This window comes from Podarcis melisellensis, assembly GCF_964234715.1.
Source record: "Podarcis melisellensis genome assembly, chromosome: 3".
NCBI lineage: Eukaryota > Metazoa > Chordata > Lepidosauria > Squamata > Lacertidae > Podarcis > Podarcis melisellensis.
This window is the reverse complement of record NC_138530.1, coordinates 42,976,096-42,995,490: the sequence shown is the minus strand read 5'-3', so window position 1 is coordinate 42,995,490 and position 19,395 is coordinate 42,976,096. Positions and strand designations below refer to the sequence as shown.

At 41.8% G+C, this 19,395-nt stretch overlaps 1 protein-coding gene across 1 annotated transcript; it reads left to right on the top strand.

Annotated features, from left to right (window-relative positions):
• Positions 1-3,566: 3,566 nt before the first annotated feature.
• Positions 3,567-18,358, top strand: DRC8 (dynein regulatory complex subunit 8). The gene is made up of 7 exons (XM_081905498.1): positions 3,567-3,609; positions 11,511-11,595; positions 13,583-13,655; positions 15,950-16,029; positions 16,673-16,715; positions 16,805-16,871; positions 17,339-18,358. The coding sequence occupies exons 1-7, from the start codon at positions 3,576-3,578 to the stop codon at positions 17,452-17,454; spliced, it is 498 nt and encodes a 165-aa protein (XP_081761624.1). The 5' UTR covers positions 3,567-3,575; the 3' UTR covers positions 17,455-18,358.
• The last annotated feature ends 1,037 nt before the right edge of the window (positions 18,359-19,395 follow it).

The following is a 19,395-nucleotide window of genomic DNA, read 5'->3' as shown; positions in this document are numbered from 1 at the left end:
ATTTGAACCAACACAGCCCAATGTTAGAATGTTGGACCACGACAAAGAGGACTAAAAGTTCAACTCACCACTCAGCCATGAATCCTAGTGAGTTGTCATGGGCCATTTACATAAAATGGAGGAGGGGGGACATGTGCATCACCTTGAAGAAAAAACAGGATGTGAATGTAATTAGAGCAACAGAGAGGGAGAGGTCTTCCAGTGGCAGCAAACAGGAAGCCCACAGCTTACAGGAGAAAAATAGACAGAGGAATCCAACTCTTAGTATTTGAAGTCTTTACCAGTATAAGTACCTAGGATGATGGACAGAAATGAGGGTTATACCGAAAAGCTTTGCTAATCTAATAGGATATACCCTCAGATGTGACCAGCCTTACAACCACAGTTTGGACCATAGTGCTAGGCAGATACTGTTCCAATAAGTGAGCAGCAAAAAAAAAGAAAGAAAAGAAAAAGAAAAAGAAAGAAAGAAAGAGAAAAAAGAAAGAATGAGAATTTGATAAGAATGTCCATTTGATATTCATGGGAAATGTTTCTCCAGACCCTTTGCTAAGCAGCAGGAATCTCTACAGACCTGGGATTTTACTCAGCTTTAGGACAAAGAGAAGCACAGCTCAAGAGGGATTAAATTTTATGATTATTTAGGAAAGATAATAAATTTATTCTAAAAGGTTCTATCTGCTATAGTCTTCTATTTATTTAGGTGGGTTACTGGAAGAGATGAATGTTACAAAGCAGAATTGTCTCGAGCATGCCAAATCATCTAAAATGTGGACTAGGGAGCTGGGTGGGGGCGGTGGCAGCTTGTATAAAGTTGTATAAAGAACAACTTTATAACTTGTTTGTGAGGACTATGAAGCTGCAAGCCTGAAAGGAATGTTATCTTCATGCAAAACAGCATGTACCTGGGTAAAGAGGCAAGCATCACCTTTTGTCCTGCTAATATTGAAAGTCTGACTGAAGGGAAACCATTTATTGGGGATGAGGAAATACCTTTGTAATATGTGGATTACTAACCTAGTGAATGCTCTTGTGTGTTTCATTCTTAAATCTTTAAATTTAATTGTAAATCTTTTTAGGAGTCTTTTCCTTAGGAAAATTGGAGCCAGTCATTTTGGCTATCATAGCAACTTATTTCAGCATAGTTGCAAATGTTTTCTGTGAGGGCAAACTGCTGTGAATTTGACTGGCCTGATCACTGAATAGCCAGCATCTTTGACAAAAGAGTCCTAATGTTTCTTAATGACTGTGGATATTTCCTGAATGGGCAATTCATCTGAATGAATGAGGCACAGACCTGTGCCCTGGAGAGAAGGGTATGAGAAACAGCAGTTTTGCATTTGAAATGGGCAAAGAAAGAGAGTGAGCTGAGATCTAGATGAAAAATAAGCTCTCTAGTAACACAAGGGGTGCAGCATTCCCCATCCCTGTTTTGAGTCTGGGCACAATCTTACCACCTGTTTACAATGTAAGATCTTAATAATAATTATCTATTTACAGTGTGCATGTTCCTCAGTCTGAAGAACCATAGCAGACTCCATATATATATATGAGATTAGACAGTATGGCATCCAAAGTATGTAGCTTCCAGACTGATTTGAGCAGCATCAACACTCAGGATTCTGCCATGGACATCAGAGTTCAGGCTTCCAGGATCTACTATTTTATTTTTATTTTTACTAAAACCATGAGAGGCACCATCCAGAATTTGGTACAAAAGTCAATATACTACCAGTGCCATTCTAGCCATGTCTACTCACAAGTAACTCCTGTTGAATTCAATGTGGCTTAATCCCAGGTTAAGTGGGGCTAGGACTGTAGCAATAGAATTAAAAAACTGAGCACAGGAATTTTAGTACCAGAACTGCATAGAGCTCACAACTCTTTCACATAAAAATCCACCCCTGCTTACCCCAAGCTTCATTTCAGCAGTAAAAAGATGGAAGGGGGAGTCATTCATTTGCTTGTTGTTGTTTAGTCGTGTCCGACTCTTCGTGACCCCATGGACCAGAGCACGCCAGACACTCCTGTCTTCTACTGTCTCCCGCAGTTTGGTCAAACTCACGTTGGTAGCTTTGAGAACACTGTCCAACCATCTTGTCCTCTGTCATCCCCTTCTCCTTGTGCCCTCAATCTTTCCCAGCACCAGGGTCATTTCCAGGGAGTCTTCTCTTCGCATGAGGTGGCCAAAGTATTGGAGCCTCAGCTTCAGGATCTGTTCTTCCAGTGAACACTCAGGGCTGATTTCCTTCAGAATGGATAGGTTTGATCTTCTTGCAGTCCATGGGACTCGCAAGAGTCTCCTCCAGCACCATAATTCAAAAGCACCAATTCTTTGGCAATCAGCCTTCTTTATGGTCCAGCTCTCACTTCCATACATCACTCCCGGGAAAACCATAGCTTTAACAATATGGACCTTTGTCGGCAAGGTGATGTCTCTGCTTTTTAAGATGCTCTCTAGGTTTGTCATTGCTTTTCTCCCAAGAAGCAGGTGTCTTTTAATTTTGTGACTGCTGTGATCATGGAACCCAAGAAAGTAAAATCTCTCACTGCCTCCATTTCTTCCCCTTCCAGGAGGTGATGGGGCCTGGCCATGATCTTAGTTTTTTGCTACTGTTTTTTTGCTACATTTGCTACTGTTGCTAAATTACTGGGAGTCAGAAATCCTCACGGATCAACTGGAAATCACCCAGAAATCTTTCAGTAAATACAAATCTACTTTCTGCCCATCCCTGCTATATACACTTACCTGGTGGTAAGTCCAATTGACCTTAACAACACTTACTTCTATGTCTAGGAGTGCAACAAAGATTGAATTTCTGTGTGTTCATCAACTATAAAAGGCCCAGAGCTTTTGACTGAGAAAAAGATAGTATGCCTAATTAGGGAGAAAATTTATATTATTGTTATTTGGGCGCATGCTTCTGAATTAAATCATACTTCAAACAGCTTGTCGATGCTGCTAAGGAGGTTTCCGCCAGCAAAGAACCAGAACATCCCTCCTCTGCAGCTGGTCAAGTCAGCGTGCATGGGGCTCAGTGTTGGTGGGGTTTTTTCCCTTCTCCTGCAAAATGACAACTTACCTAAAGTGGGGTTTTGTTTTGTTTTTTCTTACAGCACACTTATGCTAAGGTGATTAGAAAAAAGTCTCTAAAAATGCCCTTCTCCCCCTCCTGCTAGACCTTCTTGCCCTCCCTTCTAGCAAACCCGTACCTTGGGCCTGAGAGCATAAACTGTGCGTGTGAGAAAGTGCGCGCGCGCATATTGTTTTGGAACTGGATAGCACTTTACGCAAGTAGTGCAATGCAATGCAGCCGCTATGTGTACGATATACTGTATATAGGAACAAGAAACACAGCGCATTTCAAACTGCTCCCCGTGCGTTTGTTTCCTGATATTTCCCCATGCCCGCTTTCTTAAGCACCCTCTCCTACGAGAGCACCGCAATGCAAGAACACGTAGGAACGGACCGACACCCAGAAATCCGCCTGTGCGCGTTGCCACCACGGAGGCGCTGGAGAGGGAGAAGGCCTGTGAAGCTCCAGTGTCTCCATGGCAACCGCTAAGGAAACAGCATGGCGACTGAGGACAAGGAAGCCGCTGCAGCGGGTAAGGGCAAAGCCTCCGGGAGGCTGAGGAAAAGCAGCTGGCTGATTCTCTCAGCCTTTATCCCCTGTGCTATCCTTAGGCTGCGTCTTGTGGAGTAGTAGTGAAGCCCAGAGAACACAGGTTGGGCGGGCGGGTCGGAGCCCCGCTGGGGCCACGTGCGCGCCTGCCTCCCTCCCTCCCACCCTGCAAGATGGCACGTTCATCTCCAACATGGCAGAAGAATTCAGCAGGATGCCTTTCGAGAGCGGCCCCAAAATGTGGGGGTGGCCGAACTGCCTGAATGCGAAACTTGCTCCACATCCTGCGCTGGAAATATTGGCCCGCTGCCTTCACACTGTCACACGCAATTTCTTCAGCTCTTTAACTGCTTGACGCACATATTTCCCATATTTCACAGAATCATAAGGGTTTGAAGGGACCTCCCCCCAAGGTCATCTTATCCAATCCACGGCAACCCAGGAATCTTTTCCCCAACACGGGCACAACTGTGAGATTAAGAGTCTCATGCCCTCCCAACTGAGCTATCCCATATAGTTTTCTTTTGCTTAACAAAATCATGAGTATTAAAAATATAATGTGCTTTTTATAAGCAGGGCACAATTCAGTTTGCTGGGGAAACCCAGTCAGACGGGGTGGGGCATAAATAATAAATATTATTACTTATGTCAGAGGCGTTACACATTAATTCACATTTATCTGTACAGTCATACTTGGGGATAAATGTGCTTCAAGTTAAGTATTTTTGGGTTGCACTCTGTGGCGACTCGGAAGTAACGGAGAGCATTTCGCTGTGCGCGCATGCGCAGACGGTTAAAATGACATCACACACATGCGTGGAAGCGGTGAAACGCGGCCCACATTCGCTTCAGGATGCGAACGGGGCTCCGGAACGGATCCCGTTCGCATCCCGAGGTACCACTGTATGCAATAAATAGATGCCCTTTTTGGACAGTCGTGTCACATATTACATTTCTCCAGGGCTGAAAGTAGCTACATGTTTTGCCCAGCATAACAACGGTGTATTCCTATCTGCCCCAGCTGCAACAAAACATGTCTCTCCCATATCAGTCTCTACAGCCACAGGAGGTGCTGTAACTCTCCAGTGGTTTGAATTTGCTCTCAAAGGTTCACTCCTCCATTTTCTCCTGAGACAGATACCTACCAAAATCTACATTAGCATGTGTGACTTGGTGGGCTATAAATTCTTTTTTTGTCGGTTAGTAGGTTTAGTGGGCATATTTGTATAGCAAAAATAAAATACACTGGGTTAGGCTATGGGCGTAGCCAGGCTGAAAGTTGCAGAGGGGAGCGTAGGACCTCAGTTAAGTATTTTTATTGATTTACTTGATGGGGGGGGGAGCTTCCCCTTGCCCCCCCCTTGTCCAAGCCTAACTTGGGTTAGGCTCAAGTTGTAAATCCCATTGATTTATATAAGATTCAAATTTAAGTGCTTAATTGCCATTTATTTAAAAGTGTATAAACATGCATACATACGGTAATCTTCTCTAAATTCCCTATCTGAAATAGGTGCCCTATATAGCTGATTAACAGAGTGTGTGCATGGTAGTGATTCACCTTGTTTGGTGTTATAACTTCTTAGCTGAAAACTTTAAATATTAGGAGGTTGGGAAATTTCCACACTTCTCCCCAGCAATTATTTAATATTTCAGAAGACTTCAGGAATGATCTAGTCTTCTGTTGGATATTGCCAATAAAAAAGCTGAACACAAGAAAGATAAAAGCTTTTTTTCCTCAAAGAGGAAGAGTTTATATAAATTAATTTGATGACTGGTTCTCAGAAATGTATTAAACAGCATTTCCCTAAAAGCTCACTTTCAGAATTATATGATACACAAGTCTTGGTCCTACTTTTTATTCTGTGAGCCGATGCTCCCGTATAAATTAGAAATTTCAGTAGATGTTCTTTGTCTCTCTCTGAGCAATAACAGTCACAGTATTGACTAATAATTAATCTTCAGGGTATTGTCATGCACAGTTTCCAAGAGCTTTCAAGGTTAAAGCATCTCTTGAGTCTTATTACCTTGAAATATTCTTTGTATGTCATTTTGATCAAGGTTTTGATATACAAAACATTTTGTCTACAATAATCTTCTTGAACTCAGTGAGACTGCTGATAAGTTAGTATTCTTTTAATTGTGGAAATATTCTCATAGACATATGATGAATGGGCTCAACCATGAGCTATTTCATCAGTTGTCATGTTTATTATGCTCTCAGTTGCAATGTTTAAGGCAATGACTATTATTAGGCATATAACATACTTTTTTTTTTTTTTTACTTCAGAAAGGTAAAATGGCTTTTGTGACATGTAAAGTAAGGTTTCTCTAACTAGGGTTGCCATATTCTGAAGAGCAAAAAAGAGGACACATTTGCGGACTTCTACTTTTAACAATGGGGACGTGGCTGGCGCTGTGGGTTAAACCACAGAGCCTAGGACTTGCTGATCAGAAGGTTGGCTGTTTGAATCCCTGCGATGGGGTGAGCTCCCATTGCTTGGTCCCTGCTCCTGTCAACCCAGCAGTTCAAAAGCACATCAAAGTACAAGTAGATAAATAGGTTCCGGCAGGAAGATAAACGGCGTTTCCGTGCACTGCTCTGGTTTGCCAGAAGCGGCTTGGTCATGCTGGCCACATGACCTGGAAGCTGTACGCCGGCTCCCTCGGCCAATAAAGCGAGATGAGCACCGCAACCTCAGAGTCGGTCACAACTGGACCTAAGGGTCAGGGGTCCCTTTACCTTTACCTTACTTTTAACAATGGATCGCTATGACGACTCTCATTTTACATACCCATGAAAAAGAGGACGTGTCCTGGAAAAAGAGGACATATGGTGACTTGCCCCTGTTGATAGTGCACAGGCAGCATGGTGTAGAAACTTGAATTGGGTCACAAAGTTGTCTTATGAACATTGCCAGGCATGGCTATATCCTTGCATCCAATACTGCATTTATTTGCCTTGTTGGTTACTGGCAGAAATACCCAAAAGTACATATATTTGCTTCCATGGGTGGTCCATTTCGATCAAATAAAATTGCATTTGCAAGTAAAAGTAGTGCAAGTTTTTTGCAGTTCATACATTTTTGTTAGTTTGGACTGGAATCATGTATTCCTAACTATTCTCATGTTAGTTCTCCTGAGTTTAGTAGCAGTTCCTTCACTGTAAGTGTGCTTATGAATGCTTTAGGATCATTGCTTTGCCTCAAGAGCCCAGTGCACCATGGAAACAGGAGTTGCTCCACCTCAAGAGGTTGCTGTGCTGTGAAGACAGGAGTAAACTAAGAAATCTGAGTCCTGAGCTGTTGGGAATGCTGTTCCACAGAACAGAGGCAACCACACTAAAAGCCCTACTCTGAGTTACTGCAGAGCGGTTTCTGAGATGTATGAAACTTGCAGGAGAAATTCTCCCAAGGATTGCAGTGATCTGCTGAGGGTATAACGCCATCTCTCAAGTAACCTGATCCTGAGCTGTATAGGGCCTTATAGGCTAGTGCCAACACCTTGAACTTGGACCAGTAGCAAATTGGCAGCCATTGCAAATCCTACAAGCAGAGTGTAGTTTGTGCCTGAATGAACCTACTGTAGCCACTGCTGCAGCCTCTGGACCAACACCAAGAGTCGGCCCACATAGAGTGAATTTACTATGCTATGAGCACCCTGTGATCCCTGAAAGCATATGCTACAATGCATTTGCTAAATTTGAAAGCTGCCACAAGATTCTTTGTTGGTTTTGCTGCAACAGATGGACATGGCTACCATTCTGGAAGTCCTTATTCTGGAAGAAGAATACAACATGGTCTATCACATTTCAGAGTTAAGTTAGATTCCCCCCCCCCCCATCAGCTGTCTGGTTTATTCTCTTTACCAGTTGGGGTACTGTCATTATTATTATCCAAGCTAAACAATGTTTCCATGCACTCTGGCACTCGTCATGGTGTCCCATTGCACCAGAAGCAGTTTAGTCATGCTGGCCACATGACCTGGAAGACCTGGAAAACTAACTGTGGACAAACACTGGCACCCTCAACCTGAAGCATCCAGGGGTCTTTTACCTTATGCAAGGGAATAGCATAAAAACTACTGGGTACTGTTGAGAACAGTCAGAAAAGCTGATCTGAAAATTCCTGCCTTCCCTATCCTCAAAGAGATGGAACCAAAATAACTTACTAAGAGTCACCTAAAATTTCCCAAATATCTGGGACCACTGCTGATAATATTTTATTGGGGTTGCCACCTACCGTATGTGAATTAATGCAATTTGCATAGTTTATACCATGACAAATACAGTAATCACGTTAAATTAAAACTCATTATAAAGCTACCATTTAATTATCAAGTTTAAAATGCTGTGAATAAAAGGTCTATAGTTCTGGAAGTAAGTATGAATAATTTCACTTCTTACTATGAAGCTAAAAAAACACACACATCGTAGCCAAAAAATAAATAAATTAAGAAAAAATGTATATAGAATATAATGTTCTTTATTGCAAGGAAATGAACAAATAAGAAATGTATAAACACTACTATTAAATTATTAGGCCAATTCTAATATGCTGTGTTACAGTATTAGCCAAATGCAGTATTAGCCAAATGCATCTTAATCAGTATTCTAGTATATTCTCAAAAACACAACTGTTCAACAGGCTTTGACTTCTAGCATATAACCACTTAAAGAAAATGGACAAAAGACTCCAAACCTTCCTTGTACAAAGATGTCCTCAATCAGCAGTAAGGGTGCAATCCTAACCCCACTTACCTGAATTCAAGTTCCACTGTATTCAACAGGACCTGCTTCTGAGTAGACATCATTAGCATGGTGCTGTAAATTATCCTTCACTGTAACTTGCAATAGCTAGTGCTAGTACTACTCAGAACAGATCCATTAACATTAATAGACATGGCTAACTTAGGTTCGTTAATTTCACTGGGTCTCTTCTGAGTAGAACTTAGTTGGGTACAATCCAGTGTAAACCTATCCTGGTTAATTAGTATATTCAGCATGCTCATCATGAAAATTTATTTATATCAAAATCTTCAGTAAGTATGCATGCAGATCTTTTATGCCTTTAGACCTAAAATGCATTTTAATAAATGAATAAATAGCTGGTGTGTAGGTAACTGGATGAGGTCTGTGGTGTGACAGGCACCAGTTGCCATGGTTTGATCTGAATCAGCTATGGGGATGTGCTATTTTCCACTGTGAGGAAGGCTCCCATTACTACCAACGGGAGCTTGCCTTCCACTGCAAATAGCTGATGGAGCGGAGGACGGACTCTAGTTCTGCTTGGGACTGTGGCAGGGCAAATGTTTAAAACCCCCGAACATCAACGCCCAGATTTTTGATTTTTAAAAAATCATGCTTGCCAGGGTTAGAGATGTGAAAAATGCATTTAGTTTAGCTCTAAGATGACTAGGATGAGGGAGGCAACATCTTTCCGAAATGTCATTACCAATTGGAGTTTTTCAGAAATGACTAAAGGGACAGATTCAAAGAAAGTGGATTGAGGAATTTCAATTACATTTCACCGACTTTCTGTTTTACTTGATACACTGCCTTCACACAAAGGAAATTGTTTTCAGAGCAGCTCACAACACACAAAGTAAACAAAACTTAAAAATAATATGTTTTGCTAAATGCCTTATCTGATGATGATGATGATGATGATGATGATAATAATAATAATAATAATAATAATAATAATAATAATAATAATAATAATTTATTATTTGTACCCCGCCCATCTGGCTGGGTTTCCCCAGCCACTCTGGGCGGCTTCCATAGAAACCAGAAAACATTAAAATATCATACATTAAAAACTTCCCTGAACAGGGCTGCCTTAAGATGTCTTCTGAATGTCAAGTAGTTGTTTATCGTTTTGACATCTGATGGGCGCCCACAGGGTGGGCGCCACTACCGAAAAGGCCCTCTGCCTGGTTCCATGTAGCTTTGCTTCTCGCAATGAGGGAACCGCCAGAAGGCCCTCGGCACTGGACCTCAGCGTCCGGGCAGAACGATGGGGGTGGAGACGCTCCTTCAGGTATACTGGGCCGAGGCCGTTTAGGGATTTAAAGGTCAACACCAACACTTTGAATTGTGCTCGGAAACGTACTGGGAGCCAATGTAGGTCTTTCAAGACCGGTGTTATGTGGTCTCGGCGGCCGCCCCCAGTCACCAGTCTAGCTGCCGCATTCTGGATTAGCTGTAGTTTCCGAGTCACCTTCAAAGGTAGCCCCACGTAGAGCGCATTGTAGTAGTCCAAGCGGGAGATAACCAGAGCCTGCACCACTCTGGCGAGACAGTCCGCGGGCAGGTAGGGTCTCAGCCTGCGTACCAGGTGGAGTTGGTAGACAGCTGCCCTGGATACAGAATTGACCGGTGCCTCCATGGACAGCTGTGAGTCCAAAATGACTCCCAGGCTACGCACCTGGTCCTTCAGGGGCACAGTTACCCTATTCAGGACCAGGGAGTCCTCCACACCAGCCCGCCCCCTGTCCCCCAAAAACAGTACTTCTGTCTTGTCAGGATTCAGCTTCAATCCATTAGCCGCCATCCATCCTCCAACCGCCTCCAGGCACTCACACAGGACCTTCACTGCCTTCACTGGTTCTGATTTGAAAGAGAGGTAGAGCTGGGTATCATCTGCATATTGATGGACACCCAGTCCAAACCCCCTGATGATCTCTCCCAGCGGCTTCATATAGATGTTAAAAAGCATGGGGGAGAGGACGGAACACTGAGGTACCCCACAAGTGAGGGCCCAAGGGTCTGAACACTCATCCCCCCACCACCACTTTCTGAACACGGCCCAGGAGGAAGGAGCGAAACCACTGTATAACAGTGCCCCCAGCTCCCAACCCCTCTAGACGGTCCAGAAGGATGTTATGGTCGATTGTATCAAAGGCCGCTGAGAGATCCAGCAGAACTAGGAAACAACTCTCACCTTTGTCCCTAGCTCACCGGAGATCATCAACCAGTGCGACCAAGGCAGTTTCAGTCCCATGATGAGGCCTGAACCCCGATTGGAAGGGATCCAAATGGTCCGCATCCTCCAGGAGTGCCTGGAGTTGTTCAGCAACCACACGCTCAATCACCTTGCCCAAGAATGGAAGATTTGAGACTGGGCGATAGTTGGCCATACTGGCCGGGTCTAAAGATGGTTTTTTAAGAAGCGGTTTAACGACTGCCTCTTTCAGCGGATCTGGGAATGTTCCCTCACAGAGGGAAGCATTCACCACCCCGCAGAGCCCATCGACCAGCCCTTCCCGGCTTGCTTTTATTAGCCAGGATGGGCAAGGATCAAGGAGACAGGTGGTTGGTTTCACGCGTCCAAGCAGCCTGTCCATATCCTCGGGGGTAACGGATTGAAACTGATTCCATGAAACTTGACCAGACAGGGCTCTAGCACTCTCCCGCCCCAGCCCTGCTCCCACGGTGGTGTCTAGCTCCTTCCGAATATGAGTGATTTTATCTGCAAAAAACGTTACAGGAGATCTTGGGGTCTTTACAAGGCCCCGGTGGTAAAGGTGGTTCCGTTAAATTGCGGACCACCTGAAAGAGTCTCCTGCTACTATTTTCTGCAGATGCAATAGAGGCGGTGAAGAAAGTCTTCTTCGCCGTCGCTATCGCCACTTGGTAGGCTCGACGTTGAGCTCTAACCTGTGTCCGGTCAGATTCGGAGTGAGTTTTCTGCCACCGACGCTCTAGCCATCTCAGCGATTGTTTCATCGCCCTCAGCTCCGAAGAAAACCATGATAAAGAATTACAGAGAACTCAGAAGATTCCTCACTGTTTTATGACACTTTGGTTGGTTATAAGAAAGATCTTGTCATACTGTGGACAAGAGAAATTATATATAACACATTAATTATTGTTTCATTTTGCAGAGTCTGCAATAACTGAAATCCATAAGAAGATCACCGAGGCCTTTGAGGTGTTTGACCATGAGTGTAATAAAACTGTGGATGTCAGGTCTGGAAGATCTTCTTTCAGAACTATTACAATGTAACAGTGTTTTAGAGTGCAAGAAACCAGAGTTGGTGTATATTGGTATACAGTGGAACCTCAGGTTAAGAACTTACGGTAATTCATTCTGGAGGTCCGTTCTTAAGCTGAAACTGTTCTTAACCTGAGGTACCACTTTAGCTAATGGGGCCTCCCGCTGTCTCCGTGCTGCCGCTGCATGATTTCTGTTCTTATCCTGAAGCAAAGTTCTCAATCCGAGGTACTATTTTTGGGTTAGCAGAATCTGTAACCTGAAGCATCTGTAACCTGAAGCGCCTGAGGTACCACTGTACATTTGCCCCAGGGCTTGTGAATGAGCCTCACTCCTTTTGAGGCAGCAGCAGCTGCCATTGACACTGCCTTGCCAGCACTCCGGGGAAGCTCCTGAACTATACAGTGGCTTTTAGGGGGCAATGAGAGGATGGAGGTGGGGACTAGGCAGATGATAGTTTCCCTTTGCCTTATTTGAAGTACTCTTGCAATACTTCTGGCATCAGCACCAACTTAAAGGCATTTGTAAGGTATTTTGCAGGCAAGGATGACAGAACTGTATAGGATGCCCTTTTAGCTATTTCAGTTTCTAGAAAGGTTAGCCACAGCAAAAGCTACAGCATTAGAGTCTTGTGGTACCTTAAAGATGGAAATAATATTTACTATGGCATTATAATAAATAGTTCATAAATTGACAAAAGACTCTTAGACTGTTTTTTAGCAGTTGTCTCCTACAACAGCAACTTAATTAGGTTATAGCATCATCCCGTAGAATTTTGTTTCCATACAGATATGCAAAGAAAAAAAGGATTACTGTATCTTCCTTAATTTTCTTTGAAGGATACACATGCCCAAAATCTTGCAACACTTTCTCAATAAGCACAGTTCCTTGATTTCATCTTTAATTTTTTTACTAAAGAGAGCTGCTGGTACATGTTAATTAGCCACTAGGCTTGTATCTCTGGTCTCAAGAGCACCGACTAAATCTGAAGTAATTTTAGGTATCTAGTCACTGTAGGATGGGAGGTATTTGTTTGTTACTATGTTATGTATTTTTGTGTTTTTATATTGTAAACCACCCAGGGATCATTGGATGAAGGGTGGTATAGAAATTTAATAAACAGACAAACAGACAGACATGCAGACAAAATATGTTCATGCGAGGGAAGTTTCCTGTTCTCTTCTTCCCCCTGCAGCTGTCTGTGCCCCCTAAAAATCCTCTCTGGAGGATCAGGAGTCAGAACCTGTCATGAACTGGTTGGACACAGAAGAATGGTGGGAGGAACCAGCTGGGAAACCACCAGGGGAAGAAGGCTCAGAGCTCAGGGAGTGGTGGTGGGACAACAATGGTTATTAGAGGGAAAAGAGAAGGTGTCAGAAGTTGAAGAGGTAACAGGGCTTAGTGAGCTGGGAGAGACTGTGGCAGAGAGAAGTCCAGAATCTGAGGCAGAAGCTAAAGCAGGTGAGTGGGAGGAGGGAAGTCAAGAAACAGAGATGAGTCAGGCTGGTGATGAGTCACTGGTGTCTCTTCTGTTGAGACAAGCTCCCCTCCCCACTGACTCCTAGAGCCAGAAAAGGCATGAAGCAGGAGGAGCAGATGCAGACAAGGAGGTGCAGTCTCTGATTGCTTGGAAAAAGCCTGGAGAAAAGGGGACATAGATGGCTGAAGGGAGGGACTTTTAGTCTAGACAACTGATTTCATGGGGTAAAGCCTACCGAACTGCTGCACTCATTAGGCCTGACACAAATCCAAGTCTGTAAAGATCATGTTTTTGCTAATAAAGCGTTAACTCCAATGTCAAATGGTGTGATTTACTGGCCAGCTTCTAAGCAATGTTTAAGTAGGGTATGTTTGGGTAGGGTATGGGGAGCTGATGTGTAAAAGAGGAATTGCCCACAACTGTAGCTGCTAGAGATTTGAATTGCACTGTAGATTTATTAACAAATATATTCTTTCTTTCAGGGAGATTGGTACAATCATTAGGTCATTAGGATGCTGCCCAAGTGAAGGGGATCTACATGATATGATTGCAGAGGTACTTTATGTGTTTTTTAAGTTCTATCATTTTATACAGGAAATCTGATCTCTCTTCCTAAATTAACAAAAGTCAGAAATACCATATGGAGGAACTGCCTTTATACCCATACCTAATGTGCATCATTTGTGCACAGTTCCATGAGTGTGAGAGCAAAAAGACTGAAGCAGGGAACCTTATCTGTGGTGGAAACCCTTGCGAGAATTAAAATTCTGCAGGGACAGGACTTAGCTGTGCACCCTCACTCTCCTTGCACCTTTGTTTATACCTGACAAGACCAAATGCCCAGATAGGGCTAATGACTTTAACCTCAGGACTGTCTAATCAAATTGCCCCTGTGTAGAAAATACCAGTTTTCAGGAAATACTCAACTGAAATTGATGAAGTAAAATAATGGTTCGGTAATGCTACAGGCTACTGTATCAAAAATGAATGTAGTCAATAGGTCTTAGAAGTATAACTTTACTTTTGTGGATAAAGCACTTCTGTAACAATTCCTTAACTAGTGGTCTATTCTACACTTTGTCACTAGACTGCCTCTGTTCTTTTCTGATCTTGACTATGAATGGTATCCTGTTCTTCATGGATGGTTTCCTTCTTCCAAGAGAAATAACTGCTTCAGTGTAAACAATTTCATATAATAACATTTTATTCTTTCAAAAATTATGTTTTGAAGGAGCAGTGTTTTGCACAAATGTGCTGTTACCACTAGAGGACAATGTTGAGTTACTGAAAATACCCACTGTTGCTTGTCTCATGTAGTCTTGGGAGTATTATGATAATCAACAAATTGGATGTCAACAAACAATATGTTTAAAACAACAAGCTTTAACCTATATAATTGTTAGAATCATCTTAGTATCCTTGTTAGAATCTTAATTTTCATCATCATCACTTTAATTTGTATACCGTATTTCTATTTTCTATGTGATAATATTTTCTATGTGATAATAAAACATAACTTTAAAATAAGCAACTTATATCAAATAAAGTAATATTCAACAATCCATTAGAATAGTATAGAATGATATTAAATATCAGCATATAAAAATTAAACATAAATCCGCTCTTAACAATTATAATAAAAAGATTCTAAACTATAATCAATAAAACAATGGCAAGTCACGGTGCATAAAATACTGTAATACAATACAAATTGAGAAGCAGAGACTGGAGGGTGGGGCAAGGCAGGTGGAAGAAGGCAAGGCAGTAATAAGAACGCATCCTATTAATGTTCAGCGATTCTCCCAGCATGTTTTCAAACTGAGATAGGATTGTCTGCCAATACAAAGTGTATTTAGCGTATTTTATTTTAGTGTATTTTATTGAGTCATTATACTTTGCTATATAAAATTTCTATTTAAGAGTCTGCTCTGGTATAATGTGGAGACCAATCTCCCATGACTTACCTAAGATAGAAAAGCAAAGTGGCGTCAGATAGCTTTCTGCACTGTAACATATCACTGGTGTCAGCTGACCCAGGTATTAGGTAAGTGAAATCTATCTATAACTGGCCTCTCGTAGTATAATTTGTACTAACATGTAGGCTGCCTGCTAATGGTTGCAAATCTATCGGGAGTTGAAATACTGTATCGAGGAACTACAAGCACTATTCTTAAATTATTTGGGGACCAGGTTGTAATTCAGTTGCAGAGTGCATGCTTTGCATACAAAAGATTCAGAGTTCCAGACCTGCCAGGTATAGCTAAGAAAGACCTCATTCTGAAACTCTGGGGAGTTGCTTCCAATCAGCATAGATAAACCAATGGTCTGACTCTGTATAAATCGGCTTCCTTTGTTCCTATGCTGACATCAGAGAAACCCCAAACTCCTTTTTTTAATATTGGTGCGAGGTAGTTTAAAGGGGACGTGTTCGTGGTACATTCTGCAGGCATTCTGCTCCTCTTGTTTTAAGCATCCACTGATTCAGACTTTCACCATGCACTCCCACCCTGATTATGCCCATGCAGATGCATACTCTGGGCCCTGTGTCTGAGCACTCTGCTTTGTGTGAAGGCAATCTGTACGTGGCCAGTGTCACTGATCAGTGAGGAAGGAGAGGAATGGGGTCTGGTCTGATGTATCCTCTCTGCTCTCCACATCTGACTGCCCTCTGCTACAGATGTCCTATTCTCAGCATCAGTCCATGGATTCAATACATCCATGTGAGGGATAAGATATTTGCCTTTCTTTTATTATTATGTTTGCAAATATCTGCTAGCTTAAACTTGAGAAAACTCATTTTCTTTTCAGTTTGTCTGTATTTCATCTTGCTTATGTATTCTTATTTTTAGGTAGAAGAAGAAGAACCAACTGGGTTTATTCGTTTGGAAAAATTTCTTCCCATGATGACTAGAGTATTGACGGAAAGAAGGTGATTTAGAAAAGGACCTGTTTATATAACTTGAGTCATGCATATATTTATATAGGGTGGGCTATTGGGTTGTTGTTTATATTTTTATTATGTATTTTGTGGTTTTATATCTTGATTTTCTCTGTGAACCACCCTGAGGCCCCCGGGTGTAGGGCGGTATATAAATTCAAATAATAATAATAATCACTCTCACACATCTAATTTTATTCAAGGTTCTTTTATAAGCTGTACAGACAAAATCAGTTTTAAAGTATAAGCTTCACTGTGAAAAAAATATAATAGATTTGTTTTTAAAACTGGGCATGTCGATTCTACTATTCTTCCACTGTATTGACTTCATTGTGTATGTCCTTCTAGAGACTTTCTCTTAAATAAAATGGTAACAAATTCCACGGGAAGATATGCTGAGAACAAAAATTGGCATGGATAATGACTTTACCTAATTAGCAGTACAAAGTAAGCATCATCATAAGTAATTCATAGACCTCTGCTTAGAGGTCTTTCTCAGAGCCCAGATTGCAACAACAAATGATACTCTTCTTAAAAGAGAAGAGCAAGGCAATGGTGCTGCAGCAGCAAAGAGACTGGGGCACAACTGAGATACATAACACCACTACGTATTTTTTTTAATGAATCATTTCAGGTACCGCCCAATTCCAGAAGATATTCTTTTGCGTGCATTTGAGGTCTGTATCAATTAAATTCCACTTATGGAGGAAAATACTACTTAAACCAAGAGAAGGAAGAGTAACACTTTATATTCTATTCTTTTTAGGTTTTAGACCAGAATAAATGTGGTCATCTTACTAAAGATGAGCTGGTCAAGTACATGACTGAAGAAGGTATATTTACAAGATGCTTTTGCTGTTCTTAAGTGCAGACTCCACAGCTATATGTGGTCAGCTCCCACCTCTGACTCTGATAGTGCAGGAACCCGGGAAAGGGCCTCTGAGAAGGGCCCAGGTTTGGAGGGGGCCCCAATTTTGGGGGTTCGTAGTTAATTTTCCTTTCTGAGAATGATCTTAATAATCAGGCAGGCTCATGTGGGGGAAGGTGGCCCTAAAGACACTTGAATCGCAAGCCATTAAAAGTGAAAACCAGCACTTTGAATTGTGCTAAGAAGTTACCAAGTCCATCTGTTATATGATTATGTGTGTATGCAATGAAAGAAAAAGTACCCAGGTCTGTGCTTCATTCTTGGTGTGATTGAAAAAACTTATGGTAAATAGCAAGAATGCTTGAGAAGGCTGAGCAGTAATAAATAAATAAAAACGATAGCCATTTGCAAATATTCCTGTTTTTGCTGCAGGTGAGCCTTTCACTCAAGAAGAAATGGAGGAAATGCTGTCTGCTGCTGTGGATCCAGAAACAAATAATGTTCGCTACAAAGACTACATCTCAATGATGGTTGTGGATGAAAACTAAGCACTTCTTGTGTAACTCATATAGGTCTGAAGCTTTTGCTTGGTGCTTGTTGATTAACATCATTGGAGTTGTTCTGTACTTGCCATGAGGTTGCAGCAGAGGCTTATGTTGAAATAATTCATCTTTGAAATAGTATGCTTTTATATACTTAGTAAAATACAGAAGTTGTAAAAAGATAGTTTTCAAGTGTTGATCGGTTTGGATAAGAAAATAAGAAAACTTCAGGTTATGCAGAGAAAGCACGAACCACTGGGCCCAGCAGAATTTATTCCCAAGTAACTAAGTATTGGATCCCAGCCAAAAACTACAGTATGAAGTATTATAATTCTTATTTATTGAATTTATATACCACCGTATACCTGGAGGTGTCAGGGCAGTTCACAGAAAACACGTACTAGGGAGGAAAAACTCACTCCCAAGTAAACATGCGTAGGTTACAGAACAAAATAATGAGGGGCAACATATTATTATTATTAATTGCATTATTAGTCTTTTAAAAATGGAAAATAGAAATAATTTCATGAATTACATCAGATGTAGACAAAACTAGGAAGAGTTGTGCTTCAAGTAAATAAGTTATGATGTAACTAACATTTTGAAGGCAAAACTACTAGAGATCAGTTCATATTTAACATTGATCCTTATATTTTGGTCTGCATAGATGCGAACTTACCAAATGTTTTGATTTATAGCAAAACTCTTTCAAACTATATGACTTTGATCTGACTTCATTAAGGAAGTTATGCAAACTAGTCAAACAGTCTAGTTGTTTGTTGAGACTTGAAATCTGTGGAGGAGCTGTTATTGAAAGGATTTTCTGTAACTAAAAGCAGAGCACTGGTGAAGCTCTTGACTTGGGAACACTCTTTCCCCATTGTTCCTAGAAAATAAGTTTGTTGACTTCCAGGTATGCTGTAATGCTTCTCTGTTTATTCAAGGTATTACTTCCCCCTCCATCCTAGGGGTCTAGTTTGCATTTAAGAAGATTCTGCTGACTAAATTGTGTTTGTGGTGGTGAAACTCTCTTCAGAGGTTTGCAGCATCACAATTTCTTGTTGATTCTCCTTAATAGCTATCTTGGAGTAGGCCAGGGAGGCCTGGTTTTAGAGTAAGGTGGCAGTGTGCTTAAACCTTTTTACAAACACACTTGGAGATATAGCCCTGCCCCAGAAAGAGCAAATAAAAGACAAAGCAGGGGATAAGATGTGCATGATCACAAGGATTTACAGGAAGTAGATGTGAAAAACTTAAGAGCAAGTGAGACCTTGGGCCAACCCATGTGAAAAACGCTGGACTCATGAAATTATGAGTTACTTAGAAAGTTCCTACCACAAAAGCAAATGCAGGTTTTGGATATTTTTAGAAGAAATATTGTCTGTTAATTCACATTTACTTGCATTATCATGGTAAAAGTAACTTGGAGGCAAGATGGAACTCCTGCCTTCACCTGCCCCACCTATAACAAAACATGTCTCTCCTGCGTTGGTCTCTACAGCCACAGCAGGTGCTGTAACCCTCCAAAGACTTGACTTTACCCCCAAAGGCACACTCTTCCATTGTCTCTCGAGTTATAAAGATGCCAACAACTACCAAATGGAACCCTTTTGGAATGGCACAGCTGCCAGTTGTCCAAGATACAGTAGCCCAATGACCTTTTATGGAACCATCCCCTTATGTAGGAGCCAAACCACTGCAACCTAGTGACTCCTACTCCTACAGAACTTATCCTCAGGATACTACCAATCAATGGTATCCAAAGTCACAGGTCAAGAATAAGCAACAGGGCCACACTCTCCCTGCCTTCTCCTAATAAAAGCCATCCATCAAGGTGACCAAGGGCAATTTGGTCCCATAGCCAGGCCTGAACCCAGACTAAAATGTGTTCAGATAATCTGTTGAATCAGCTACCATCCTGCTGAGCACATTCCCCCACCCTGGGGA

Bases quoted from the DNA above. Each gene is read 5' to 3' on its own strand.
- DRC8 (XM_081905498.1), top strand. From the start codon at position 3,576: ATGGCGACTGAGGACAAGGAAGCCGCTGCAGCGG. The intron at 3,610-11,510 runs GTAAGGGCAAAG...TTCATTTTGCAG, and splicing joins CAAGGAAGCCGCTGCAGCGG to AGTCTGCAATAACTGAAATC. The intron at 16,716-16,804 runs GTCTGTATCAAT...TATTCTTTTTAG, and splicing joins TTCTTTTGCGTGCATTTGAG to GTTTTAGACCAGAATAAATG.